The 14,603-nt window shown below is 42.4% G+C and overlaps 1 protein-coding gene across 1 annotated transcript in view; it reads right to left on the bottom strand.

Annotated features, from left to right (window-relative positions):
- NPHP3 (nephrocystin 3) overlaps nt 1–14,603 on the bottom strand; it is a 39,959-nt gene that overhangs the window by 5,873 nt on the left and 19,483 nt on the right. Inside the window, exons 11-22 of the mRNA XM_075546923.1 lie at nt 13,451–13,565; nt 13,078–13,221; nt 12,540–12,637; nt 10,844–10,946; nt 10,342–10,424; nt 8,958–9,096; nt 6,011–6,175; nt 3,637–3,731; nt 2,955–3,077; nt 1,944–2,133; nt 1,553–1,794; nt 174–249 (exon numbers count right to left, since the gene is read on the bottom strand). Of these exons, the coding sequence (XP_075403038.1) occupies nt 174–249; nt 1,553–1,794; nt 1,944–2,133; nt 2,955–3,077; nt 3,637–3,731; nt 6,011–6,175; nt 8,958–9,096; nt 10,342–10,424; nt 10,844–10,946; nt 12,540–12,637; nt 13,078–13,221; nt 13,451–13,565 (1,573 nt within the window). The remainder of the gene's footprint in view (nt 1–173; nt 250–1,552; nt 1,795–1,943; nt 2,134–2,954; nt 3,078–3,636; nt 3,732–6,010; nt 6,176–8,957; nt 9,097–10,341; nt 10,425–10,843; nt 10,947–12,539; nt 12,638–13,077; nt 13,222–13,450; nt 13,566–14,603) is intronic.

The raw sequence follows: 14,603 nt of genomic DNA, 5'->3' as shown, positions 1-14,603 counted from the left end.
TCCCAGTCGTCCTGATATTTAAATACATACAAATCAATAAGCAAGTGTCAGTGAGAACTTTTCCAGAAGTCACTGTCCAATGTGAAGCTCTCCACGTGTGAGCTTTGTACACCTGTATCAGTCCACGTGTGCTCTTGCTCTTTCAAAACCCAACGCAAAAGAAGTCTCCTTACCAAGTTGCCTTTTCTCTTAGTAGCTTTCTGGCGAATTTTAAAGGACTTTTTTCGAAAATGTTCAGCTTGTTCATATCTTGAAGTGGGGGGGAGGGTAAAACAAAAGAATCAATCCAAAGGATCACATTCCCGTGAGGAGAAAGTCTTCCTCACCGAGTGTACAACGTTTTCCTAGACTTAATTACTTTTAGAAGTGGTTTTCATATGAATTAGGAATCTGTACCAACTAGTGCTTAACATAAAATTCAATGAAACAAAATCAATCTAGCCTCCAAAGAGCGGGCATTCAATTGTTTGAATCGCTAATGGGCAACCTAACTAAATGAAAATGCTACAATTTCAGTTTGCCAGGCCACCTTCTGTGTAGGGTGAGTTTTGGTCACAGGTGCCTGTGGTTCACAATACGTATGTGAAACACTGTCCTGAGAAATATCGTCACTTTTGATGAAGTAGAAGAAATTATTCTGACAGAAGCAGCCATGTCATTCGGTGGCTGTCTAGCAGACAAATGAGACTTCAGATTATACCAGGGGCTGGCAAGCTTTTTCGTGAAAGGACTGGGCAGCAAATCATTTAGGGTTTGTGTGCATATGGCTCTGTCACAACCACAGAACTCTATTGTGGGTGGATGGATGCAACCATGGGCAATATATACACCAAGCGATGTGGCTGTGGTCCAGTGACCCCTTAACTGCAAAAAGAGGGGCTGGTGGGGAGGAGCAGAAGGCTACATTTGTTTCATGGGCAGTAGTTTGCCAACCACTAGATCAACCTAAAAGGAGCTCTGGTGGCATAGTGGTTTTTGAGTTGGGCTGCTAATAACCAGGTGGACATTGTTCAAACCTACCAGCAGCTTCCCCCGAGGAAGATGAGGTTTTCTGCTCCTGTAGGGACTAGGGACGTACAGTCTCAGAAACCCACGGGGTTCTATAGGGCCTCTGAATCAAACGGGACTCATTGGCAATGCGAGGAAGAGGGTTTTCAATACCCCAGGAGCCCTGCCAAGTAAGCACTGTATTGCTAAGCACTAGGTCTGGTTTTGAATCACCAGCCTTTCTGGAGAACCATGAGACTTTCTGGCCAGGAGCTTGGTGGGTTGTGTTAAGTAATGAACTCAATTTACAAAGCTCATCAGTGAGTAAGATAAGATTCAAACGCAGGATTCTCTGACACGTGATCATCTAGAAATGAGTCCTGTAGTGTCAGTTTTCTATGTTAACCCAGGAAAATTCAGGCAAGGGAATATTATTTGAACATGGTGCATTCAAAATAACAGAATAGGAAAAAAAAATTGCACCAAACAAGGTTTATCACGTGAGTCTATTAAAAAACTTGAAACTTCCCCTCATCCACCAGTGACTTCGTAAAGTAATTCTTACTTGTTTTGCTTCTGGTACAAAGTTGCCAGGGCCTCAAGTTCCCGAGCAGTCTGCGGGTGGTCGGCGCCGTAAGCGCTCTCGGAGATCTCCAGTGCCTGCTTATATAGCTGTTCAGCATTGCCGAACCTCCTCCGCTGCACGTACACGCCGGCCAGCTGGTGGAGAGACTGAGCCACTCGTGGGTGATCCGGGTCCAGAGCGGTTTCCCGGATTTCTAGAGATCTCTGCAAAGGCACCACAGCCTGGAGAAAGGTGAAAGCCAGTTCCAGGCTGTGAAAGGCTCCCAGCTCTGAGCGCAAGACAGGAAAGCTTCTTAGGGAGAAAGAGAGCAGAGTATAGTCAGACCTCATGAGACCCTACCCTGTCCCGGGCTCCACCCCGGTGCAGTTACCTGACCGAGAAGACCTAGATCCTTGAGAAACCGCCCCAGGGTCTCATAAAGGTCAGCTAAGCAAATCATGCTCTCCTCGCCATCACAGCTTTCCTCAAACTGCTTCAAGGAGTCAAAGTAGTCCGTTGCCATCGCGCTCTTGTCTTTGCCGACAAACTGCCAGTAACTCAGCAGCTCGGCGAAGTGGCCTCTGCATGAAGAAATGGCCGTCGTTCCGTGACAAGCGCACGCACCTGTGATGCGCAGCACTGAGGAGTGAATTCACGTTCAAAGGCACCATGAGAAATTGGACTAGGGATCGGAAGTAACTGAAGGAGGGCAAAGAGATTGAGGAGTGCACACTAACAAATTGTGCAGCTGTGCTATGAAAAAATGACTCAGTTTCTAAGGAAGTAAAATCCTCAGTCAGCCCAGGAGGTCAAAAGCTTGACTCCTAAGTCCCTGACAAAAGAGACGCAGAATACATGGCCACTCTTCTGTCCATCTGGAGAGCCGAGTCAGATTCAGGCTGCTCTTTTCAGATAGCGAAGGCCCTGAAAGGCACCCATGAACCACCTCGGGGTGGCTTAGAGTTAAGTTCTCACGAAAGAATAGAAGCTCTGGAGCAAAAGGGATTATGCCCTGGCTTTCAACGGACAGGTTGGTGGTTGGAGTCGCCAGGTGCTCCTTGGAGGAGATGTGGCAGGTCACCCCTACCCTACCCTACCCTACCCTGTAAGGTCACTATGGGCCAGAATGGATGTGACTGCAACCCAAGACTAAGAGACAACGCTGTCTCCAGGAGCAAGCCAGCTCTGATTTTTAGGAAGAGACAATATTCTTTTTACATGTCCTCTTGGAAAAAGATCTCACAGCATGGTTCACACACTCTTAAACTTTCCCCGATACAGTTTTGGCCACCAACTAGACTTATTTCTAAATTGAAAATATTTATTTCCGTTGTGAAACAGAACAGCTGTTTCAATCTATCCCCCAACCCCTCATTCCCCACCCCAGAGAAAGGTTTCTTACCTTTTGTAAAGGTTTTGGGAGACAAAGAGGTTGAGAAGGCAATTGTGCAACATCTGCTTGCTTCCCTGCTGCTGAAAAAGCCATGGAAGCTCATCAGCACTTCGCCAAGTCACCCTGTCCTGACTGTCAGAGAGAAGGACAGCAGGCACTCAGTAATACTGTCCCACCATGAGATTGCTTCAGAGAGGCTTGAGCAAAATGCTGAAGAGAGAAATGTATGGAAGATATACCCCAGATTCGTAATACATAACCAAATACTGACCCGGGCCAAATCAGACGCGTGGCCAACCTAACTGAAAAATTCAGTAAGATTCAGGATCACCAACCAAACTCCTAAAAGGCATTTTCCAAATACTGAACTATTAAAAAAAAATCTTGTATGAGCCCCCAATAAAATGATTAAATAAAAAAAGACAAAAAATCTTAAATGGATCTACTAGCACAGACAGACACACATATAGATGCACACATGATCATGTATTTAACTGGATTAAAATATAGATAAAACTATCCTGAATTGGGTTTTCTTGCAAATACTAAAGCATTCATCCCATCTTATGCTTTTTGACTTTAATAGAAAAGGAAGAGACGTTAATTCGTTCTGTAACAAATTTTCATTAAGAGAATAAGGATGGACACAAGGGAGGTGTGCTGTTGACAAGGCTAAGGGAATTTATAATACCTTAGCTGCTGAGTGAAATATTTGATGAGCTTCTGCCTATATGAAGAAATAATGGCTGGGCCTTCCATATACTCCAATCTTACTGTTTCCCAAGCCTAGAGGAAGAAGAGAACAATATTACATTTTATTTGCCGTATGTCGCCAAGCAGCGAATGAATGTTAAAAAAAGGAATTTATAATTGTTTTGATTCTATAGTTATATAACAAAAATGGTATTAGGATCTTTAAAAAATGCAGACTATACATATATGGAAAGCAGATAATAGAATAAGATTTTCTATATGAATAATATCTCAAAACAACTTCATTCAAATGCTTGTTAATACAATGGGCTTGCAAAAATTTTGTGGTAAAATTCCCTTATCTCTTAATTCCATTTTTCCCTAAGCTCTTTGAAGCCCATTAGAAGTCCATTAGAAATCTCAAAAACATACAGTAATAAGGGTAACAGTCAAAAGGAACACAATAAAGGGGAAAATGAAGCCAGTGAAACCAGTCACATCCACAAATGCAAGGCATAAGAATGGGAACTTCCATTTGTATCCATAGGTCATAGCAACAGAAGCTAAAATTGCTGCTAGACAGTATTTACCAAGACTGTAACGATGTGCCAAACATCTTGTCTAGTGCCTCACAAGGACTAAAGATGGTTCACTACCCCTGTGGAAGGCTTTTCAGTTTGCCCAAGGTTTACAGAGAACTTGCCCAAGATTGTATGACCATGCTAAGACGGAAACTAGATTGTAAATAAATGGACTAAATTGTACTAGTAAACTAATTGGACTAGATTGTAGACTAAATGGAGCTCAAGTTCTTTATTTATGGATATGTTTGTGTGTGTCTAAGGATCCTTGGAGAGATAGTTCAGCTGCTAACCAACAAGTCAGTGGCTGGAACCCATCAGTCACTTCTTGGTCTGCTTCATTAAAGGTTTATAGCCTCAGACACCTTGTTACAATTCTATGTTGTCCTATAGAGTCACTGAATAGAAATTGATTCCACGACACATGAATTTGGCATTTTATGTTATATCTAAGGAGACCTCGTGGAGCAATGGTTTAAGCACCTGACTACTAACTGAAAAGCTGAAGTTCAAACCCACCAGTCATGGAAGGACTGGCCAATTGCTTTCATAGAGAAGTCAGCCTGGAAAACCTTATGGAATCATTCTCCTCTGCCCTGGAGGTTTATTATGAGTTATGGTTAACTTGATGACACACAAAAGAACAACCTATGCATCTCTGTTATCGGGTGACGTTTACTTGTTAGCTCTTTCAGCAATAATCTTTGTAACTCCCACCACACATGTGGATGAGACCATTTGGATTTGAAGTCCTGCTTGTTTTCCTGATGGATTTGGGTAAGAGGAGGTGGGGGTAGATGCTTACAGGGTTATTTGATTCAGGTGTGACTGACTGTTCACAGGGATAATTGGACTGTAAAAGCTTAGAACTTTTATCAGTTTTGCCAGCTTGCTGGGTATTAAGTGAGCCATTTCAGAAGTAGGAGGGAAAACGCTCACCACCATTGAGGAAGAAGAGCCAGAATTGGAGCATATTCTTAGGAGCCCAAGAACCCTGTGCTTTTAACTTTATTGAGGGACCCACGGACAGGAAGCAATAACACCAGAGAAGGGGCAGAGATGTGCCAGCAGCAAAACCAAGAGCCAAAGCAGGAGAAAGAGCTTGGGCTTCCTGGCCCAGGAGCAAGTCACATGCAGTGCCTTAGGTCAGGAGGCTCACTGCGGTGGGATGCCTACAGGCACATGAGCTAGGTTTGCTGACCCAGGGAGTTAGAGCTGGGCGCCCTGGACTGAGGCTTAGGGAGGAATGGCGTGGCCTTTAGGCATTTTATTTATCAGCAGCAGTAAAATTGCCCAAGCAGGGCAGAGGTTAAGGAGCCATGTCGCCGAGAGGCCAAGGTCACAGAGGCATGCCTGTGAAACATCTTCGGAGAGGTAAGAATTGTAACGTGCTAGTTTCCATGATAAACTCCATCACATGAGCTCGGCGTGCCCCCTTCAATGAATTACTAAAGCCTGCAAGATCATTAAAGTGCCGTGAGAGAGGTGGCACGCCATTTTTATTGTATTGATACCAGTAATTCAATGAAACGTCACAGTGAAACATATGTCTTCCATTTTTCAGAGACAGAATGTTTTTTATGGTAATAGCTACCGCATAAAAGAACTACATCGACATATGTGTACTATCAGCCAAATTCTGTATCTGACTTAAAACCACTGCAAACTATGTTTGCAATACAACTTTCTGACTTCAATTTTGGCTACAGTTGAATATAGTAAGGCACTGTCCAACCAAGCAATGATATGTTGACACAATTAAAGAAAACCATATTAAAAGATTACATTTACCTGAAGATGTTGAAACTTAAGCAAGCCACAACCATAAGTTAACAAACACATTCTGTGTAGACTGTGAATAAGGGAGGTCAGGAGAGCCCAGGACATCTCGGGGTAGAGTTCTTTCAGTTCGGACTCACTCACGCCATCGTGACTAACACTGATGAGGCAGAGAATCTAGACAGAAGAACCGATGACAAAGCACCTCCATCAGGAACGGTGGCCATTAAAAACTATAATAACTACTGTAGGCTTAGGAACTTACTGAAACTTTTAATTCAAATGAGTTATTAAAATATAGAACAAATATACAATACTTCACCAAAAGGCTTTAATCAACAAAAAGTGTAAATATATAAAACCAGTAACACCAAAGAAAAGAGTTTAATGAAAATTAAAGTTACATGAAACGGATTACTGGACTGAGTCTAAATTTCTGGGAGACAGACTAAGCTCTCCTGCTCCCAAACCCAACTTGCCATCGTGGAATCAACTCTGATTCAGAGCAACCTCACAGGATGAAGGAGAATTGCCCCCTAAGGGTTCCAAGGCTGCAGTCTTTTTGGGAGTAGACGGCCACTCTCCTACACGGGGATGGTCGGCTCCAACCCCCAACCTTCAGGACCCGAGCACTTTACCCACTGGGCTATCAGGGTTCCTCTCAAGATTACAAAAATAAAAACCCAAGTAAAACCCACAGCCAACAAGTCAATTCTGACACTTATTCACTCTAGAGTTCCTGGGGCTATAAAGCATTATGGGGCAGAAAGCCTCACCTCTCTCCTGAGGTGGGTTTGAGTTACTGACCTTGTAGTTAGCGATCCGTAGGAGACAACATATATAAAACATTACTAAATGCACAATTGAGCTTTCGAAAAAGAAGCAGAATCCCCTAGGTGCCAGCAATGAATAGGAAATTGATAATCAGGGAGCTCAGTGCTGGACCTACAGGGCTGCTGCCTTCTGGACGAGGATAGGCAGCAGCTCCAGTCATTTAAGGGTTTGCACGCCCACAGGGGATGGGAAGTCAGTCCTGACGTCCTGACACACCATGAGCTACAACTGGAATGCCTGCCCCAGGAGCTGAAAGCTGATCCCTCACAGGAGGTACAGCCAGAGGGTGATCCCTGCCCACAGACATCCGATGACAGGAAAAGTGTGGGCTGGGCATGGGATGAAAAAGCAGAGCCCAGGTGGACTTAGGTTCGGACTTTCAGAGTCTGGAAAGGTTGCTAGATATAAAAGAAGTTTTCAATAAACAAAATCCCATACACTAGCAACAAAACAGTGAAAAACATTACAGAATACTTAGAAATCAATCTTAATAAAACATGTGCAGGACCTCTACGGAGAAGATAAAACATTATTCAAAGACATTAAAGGAGCTGTTTAAATAAATGGAGACCTACAGAGGTTTCTATTTCCACTGAGAGAAAGACATAATTCTCCCCAATTTAATCTCTAAATTCAATGCAGTCCAATTAAAATTCCCAAATCGGCTCCCATGGCACTTGCTGAGTCACTTCTAAAAATGCCTATGCAAAATTAGCCAAGCCAGCAGGGAAGAAGACTAAGTAGTAAGCGGGGACATGCTCAATCAAACACCAAGGCTTGCTTTAAAGCACTAAGAACTAAAGTCATATGAACTTGGCATGACCAGAACAGAATGTCTCCACGTAGACCTTTGTTATGTGAGGTTGATCTGATAGTGACATTACAAATCCCTAGAAATGAGAAACTAGTAAAGAGGACAACTTGGCAGCCATATGATGAGATTAAAAAGTAGATCCCTTACCTCGCACAATGGATAAAACTGATAAAAATTAAGCTTTTACATGTGATGAACAAAACTATACAATTTCTGTGAGTACGATGGGGGCTTCAAAAAACTCATGGAAAAATGGAAATTAGAAAATGGAATTTTCCCATGAACTTTTTGAAGCCCCTTTGCATGTGTGTGTGTGTGTGTGTGTGTGTGTGTATCTGTTCTAAAGTAAGTGTGAACAATGAATTGGTGATTACTAAACCACTGATTCTAGTGGAAGTACAGGCTGGTGGTCTCGAACTGCTGACCTTGTAGTTGTTAGCAGCCATGATGCCACCAGGACTCCTTCATTTAGGAACTTGAACCTCAACTGACATAAATTTTTCACTACTCTGCCCAAGGTCCACAAACAACTGTGAGAGCAATGTGACTATGGATTTGGGGGTTACAAATGCTTTACAGTGAGTAGGGAGCCCTGATGGTCGTGGTGACACATCGGGATGCTAAGTGCAAGGTCAGCAGTTTGAAACCACTCAGGAGAAAGATGAGGCTTTCTATTCTTGTAAAGCCACAGGGGAAGCTCTACTCTGTTCTATAATATTGCTGAGTTGGAATAGACTCGAGTCAAATAGAAGCACAGAGTCTGCATATAAAAAGGTCTGGCGGTGTGTGAATACCTTTACTACAGCAAAGGCTTTGTGATAGCAAAGTATAAGCCATCAAAGAAATGCCGATAAAAAGACTTCATTAAAATAAACCTTTGTACTAAGAATCAGTCTATAATATTAAAAGACAAAAACATACAGGAAAAAGACATTTATTTGCAAACTCTAAAACAAAAGATTTATATATAGAATGCTAAGCATTTAAGAACTTTTATATAGCTATATGAAAAATACCAACAACCCAAATTAAAAATGAGTAAAGGACTTCACATGGAAATTCAAATGAGAAGAAACAAGAGTAGTCATTAAGTAAAAAGAGGAAGCAAGTCTTACTCCTACCACACAGTGGCTGGGGGACTTTCCAGCATGTTTGAAACAGAAAACAAAAACACACACAAACAAACTCACTGCCATCAAGTCGATGCCGACTCGTATACTTAATGACAAATGAAAGAACTAGCTTTTAATTCCATTCGCAAAAAAAAAAAAACCAAAAAATACTCTCTCTTATAAATTTATTACACTTTACCTGTTTCATCAATTCTTTATCCGCATCATTCCCCAAAGACTCCTGGATGGACTGCAGCACAAGTCTATACAACGAAACTGTGTCTTGACACTGGACACACTGCTGAAGGGTTTGGTCCACACTGCCAGCTCTCCCACCACTGGGAATGAGAATGGATTGCATCTCTTACAGACTGCCAACATTTGTCATCTATTTGTCTTACAGAATGCAGTAGAGTCATCAGTTCGTTTGCTCTACCACGTAACTCACTTCAATCAGTGTGTGCTGGGGAGTTCTACATGGCAAGCAGCTGCTATTTGGTGTGGGATATCAGAATGAATCAAGCGAGCCCTCTCATCCAGAAGTATGCCATTCACATATATGATTAGAAATCAGTGTTGCTTGTTAGTGAGCCATGCAAATTAAATTTGTTTAAAACCAGGATCTGCAAAACATAAGGCTAAAGAAAGTGAGCAAATGGGGGTGTTAAGACAGTACAGGAGCTTTAAAAGTGTGTGAAAAAGAATCCATTCTCTGTTTTCTCATGAGCGTTTGAAGCACCTTTCAGATGTATTGGTCATGTTCGTGCGCAGTGGCTATGCGCGGGGGCTGCTGTAAAGGTCTGGAAGAAGGCACGCGGGCGGCGGCCCTGCTGAGTAAGCAGAGGACCGCTCACTGAAAGGTCAATGAGGACAGCGCCCACCAGCTACAATGTGGGAAACTGGAGGCGATCTGCCCCTGTGAAGACTTTCCGGCATTCTAAGCGGGTTGCTTTCAGTCTGACAAGAGTTGATGGCAATGGGCTCTTTTTGGTGTGTGACGAGAATTAAACAACAAAAGAAGGGCTATAACCAACCCAAACAAACCCACTGCCTTCAACTCTGACTCACAGGAACACTGCAAGACAGAGCTACAGTGTTGGGTTTGTGAGGCAGTAAGTCTTTGTGGGAGCACCCCTTCCCCCCCCCCCCCAGTTCTCTTTCAGAGAGGCTGGTGGATTTGAATTGCTGACCTTGTGGTTAGCAGCTTAAACCTTACCCTTTAGGATAGCAACTGACTCCAAACACTGGAGTTGCCCACACGTACCTGCATTCAATGACACCTGAAATAACACTTTCATATTTCAGTTGTTTCTCTTTTCTGAAACCAGGGGCCTCACGTAGGAGGGAAAGATGGCCTGTGTTTTGCCACCCCCAGTAAGAAAAGGTGCGATGTGATGAAAATGAGCCCTCGATCCCTGGTCATAAACAGTCCCATTCTCACATGTGGTTAGCACACTGTTAGTTTAGCAGGGACAGACTGAGGCGCCAGAGACTGCTGCAGAGCTCAGTCCTCAGTGGCAGAGGCTAAGGAGGCCCAGCGGACACAAGCATGCAGAGGATCATTGACATTTCTCACCACTTACTGTGCAACCATTTTGCCGAAAAGGGTGACATAAAGGGCATTGCAGGTTGTAGCAGAACGACAGTGCCGTTCTAGCTGCTTCTCCTGCGTCAGTTTACCAAAAACGAAACAAAAATACAAAAACCACCCTGGAATTAAGCAGTTTTTACCACGAAGCCTCCAACCAACACCCCAGTGGAAATGACCAGTGTCCTCGGCGACCTCCCCACCATGCTGTAGTGGACGTGTCTTGCTGTGGTGTCAGTCTTCCGACTGCAGGCTGGAGAAACACCCAACATACAATTGCTTTTGGCTCCAAACGCCTTCTTAACATTTCATCTTAAAGTAAGCCTTCAGACCAAATTCTTGGTTATTTCTGCATGTCACTCGTTTGAGAGGATGCATTTAACCAAGGAAATACTCTTTTCCCTCTAACAATTACTCAGAGTTCCTATACTGAATTTAAGTCTCATATAAAGTGTTCGAATGATAGTGAAAGATGACATGCAAGGAAAAGTTCCTACCTGCTCTTTACTCAACTGAATGTTCACAGAGTGGCATTCCGCAATTATAATAGATTTCGCATCTTTGGGATTCAAAGGATCGAGATGAAGTGTAGGCCATAACCTTTTAGAGAGAAAAAAATTATCTTCTAATCTTGTAAGAAGATATATATATATATATACACACCCTCCAAAAAACAAATTAAAATCCCATCAGAAATTGTATTTTTAACACTATATAAAAAAATCAAAACAAATCTGTTATTACATAATGCTTATTTCACTCATTGCAATATAGGTATATCTCATTACTTTTAGCAAGCACTCAGAAAACAATGTTTAAAAATAAACGACATGTAGTCTATATATAGCTAATGAGCAAGGCAGTTCTAGTTCTATGTTCTATGACCCAAACTCACAAACATGCTGCATCAGGTTGGTGCTGATTCACAGTGACCCTATGGGACAGGGTAGCACTGCCTCCAAGTTTCCAAGACCGTAGCTCTTTATGAGACAGAAATCCCTGTCTTTCTCCCCTGGTTTCAAACTGCCCATCTTGCAGATGGCAACCCAACACGTAACCACTGTGGCACCAGGGCTCGGTCTACAGTCTACACTCTCTGTAAAACCAAACACAAGCATTGGTGCCAGTGAGGGGTAGAAACAGTCTTTGCCCACTTAGGGGCTACTTGTGATTCGACAAGAGTTGGCAAGCAATCTCTGGAGCAGTGGTGAAAATTGGGGGAAGGGGAGAGGGCATAAAAACCCCAAACCCCAAGCCTTACTCTTTTTATATATGAAACACAGATACACGTCCATTTAGAATAGAATATGTCTGCTGTTAAAGTTTCATGAGGGGGATTAGGGAAAAAAGTTTAAACAGCTCCTTCAAGGGGTAAAAATACAACATAATTGATGTAACGGGTGTCCCTGACTGGTACCCAGACTGCTGTTGAAGCGGCTACTGTCACCCGCGTCTATCATTTGAAAGATCACACAGTGGGGCAGAAAAGGGAGGGACTGGAAAAAAGTAAAAATAAGTTGAGCATCACACTATCTTACAGCCTGTGACCACGAGGTCCCTCTACTGATGGATGAGCTTGCACTGCAGGAGGACAGGGCTCATATCTTCCCGGCTTTCGCCTCTCCCTGTTTTCCTTCATCCAAAGAAATCACTCCTGGAGCTACAATAAGCAATTCAAACTAACCCTTGCCTGCAAATTACACGCACAGCCCACCTGGTAAACTCGCTCCACCTGTGCTCCCTCTTTCGGTTTACTTAGTGGCCCAGAAGAGGCGTCTGGGAACCATCCGATTCTCCGTGGCTCTCCTATCCCAGATCTAGCCTCTCACCCCGCCTTCAAGACTGTCATTTTCTTGAATGGATCACTTTCCCCTGCTCTCACTGCTACGTATGGGGAAAATGGGTGAATAACAAACAATCGCATATCAAAAGGCTTTCTTTCCTCCTTTTTACTTAAAACAGTTCAAGGAAGGGCAGGAAAAAGAGGAGCTGATACCAAGGGCTCAAGTAACTGTTTAGAAAATGATGGCAGCATGTACAAATGTGCTTGATACAACTGATGTATGGAATATTATAAGACCTATAAAGAGCCCCTAATAAAATGATTTAAAATAGATAAATAAAGAGAGTCACAGAAACAGCAACAACAACAACAGCTCAAGGCACTGGAAAGAAGCCAAGTTGGCATCATACCTCCATGCCGGCGGGCATGTCTCCACATTCACGGAGACAATCACTCTTACGTTCACTGGCAGCGGGTCTAGCAGCCATTTCATGTGTTTTTCAACTTGCTTAAAAATAGAAAAACAAAATTCAATCTGTTAATTCAAAAGCTTTCCAAATAATCCAATCAATGAGTCCCCAAACAAAGTGAGACTCCCCGTGCTGTCTCTTCTGCAGGTAAGCCCTTCTTTGGGGACGATTCAGCCCAGCGTGGTGGAAGTACTGTCACTGCTGGGAGTTCTCAACACAAGGCTCTATAAAGATGCCAAAATGACCCCTCCTGGTTAATCGTGTTCGCTGTTCTTTCTCATTAAGACATTAGTGTCTACTGGATAACAAAGCATTTTGTACCCGAAATAAAATAAACATCAACATTTTAATTTACAATGTATCATTTAAAAGGCTGCTATAATTATCACTGATAGTTTTTGCCTCCTTTTGAGAGTATTAATAGGTTACAGTGTATTAAGAGGTACAAAGTAAACTAACACACAAGTAAAAACAGTACCTGAACTTGGTCGATAGAATCAATAATGATGATGATACTGCCCTGATGACGAGCAGAGAGCTTTTCTAGCCAACGCGGAAATTCCTCTAGAAGCTTAGCAGGGTCCCATGTCAAAGCAGGTGCTGACCAAGAGTGCTGCGTCAACTACCAGGTGAGAACATGGGAAGTTACCTTAAAAACCTCCATCCCCACTCTAATCAAAAACTGAAGTTACCAAGAGGACCCACGTGTATTGTGCTACTCCTAACCTTACAGAAAATCTAAATGAGAGTGTAATACTGGATATTGGTTGTATCCGCAAGTACTATCAGCTCCGACCATATCTGAATATAAAAGAGCATTCTGATCATTTCATAAAATGGCATAGTAATACCTTTAAAATTAGTCGTTTAATAATCAAGGAAGCCTCTGAGCTGGTGGACAAGGGCCTCCCCACAAAGTGAGAAATGATTAGCGTGTTAGAGGAATTCTTTTGTTGCAATTGAATCCTGAAAGAAAAAGAACTTTTATAAGACTGATGCGGCTCTTTCACAACAACGTATTAAACATTACGTGCTTTCTGTCAATAATCACATCATCACTTTTAATACATTCAGGGATATTCCTTTGTAGCCCATTCTCAGATCCTTTTAAATAAAGTTTAAAAAATATAGACTCAGTTTTAGCTACAAATTGAGATCAACTAACCTACCTCAAAATAGTTTACATGTGAGGTTAGGGTATTAGTAAAATGAACATTAACCTTTAATTAAAAATATGTTACTAAAGAAAAAAGACATTTATCTGTTAGGTAAAAAATATTATCTCCCAAACATAACTTCAAATCATTGGGGGTGAGGGGGAGAAAAAATCAATGTAAACAATAATTATGAATGAAAAAAATATATATTTCTACTAATGTCCACTGCTGTTGATTCTGACTCATAGAGACCTTATAGCAGTGGTTCTCAACCTTCCTAATGCCGTGACCATTTAATACAGTTCCTTATGTTGTGGTGACCCCAACCATAAAATTATTTTCGTTGTTACTTCATAACTGTAATTTTACTGTTATGAATCGTAATGTAAATAACTGATCTGCAGGATGTATTTTCATTGTTACAAATTGAACATCATGAAAGCATAGTGATTAATCACAAAAACATTATGGAATTATATATTATGAAACATTCATATCTAATGAAAAATAAGTGAAGTTTTGCCTGGAAGCATGGTATATAGCATGGGTAAGTCTTCACACCGGGACTCCTATGTGGGTGTATCTGCATGTGGGTGGACCCACCTGGAGACGAATAGAGGAGCGGTGTCTCAGCTCCTAAGACCATTGGAAATATGTGTTTTCCGATGGTCTTAGGTGATCCCTGTGTAAGGGTACTTTGACCCCCATAGGGGTCGTGACCCACAGGTTGAGAACTGCTGCCTTATAGGATTCAGTAGAATGGCTCCACAGGGCTTCCGAGGTTTGTAGATTCAAACCGTCAACTCCTCAGTTAGCAGCCAAGCACTTAGCCACTATGCCAACTGGT

Source organism: Tenrec ecaudatus, chromosome 4 (genome assembly GCF_050624435.1).
Source record: "Tenrec ecaudatus isolate mTenEca1 chromosome 4, mTenEca1.hap1, whole genome shotgun sequence".
Lineage (NCBI taxonomy): Eukaryota > Metazoa > Chordata > Mammalia > Afrosoricida > Tenrecidae > Tenrec > Tenrec ecaudatus.
The sequence above is the reverse complement of the archived record's forward strand: the minus strand, read 5'-3'. Positions and strand labels throughout refer to the sequence as shown.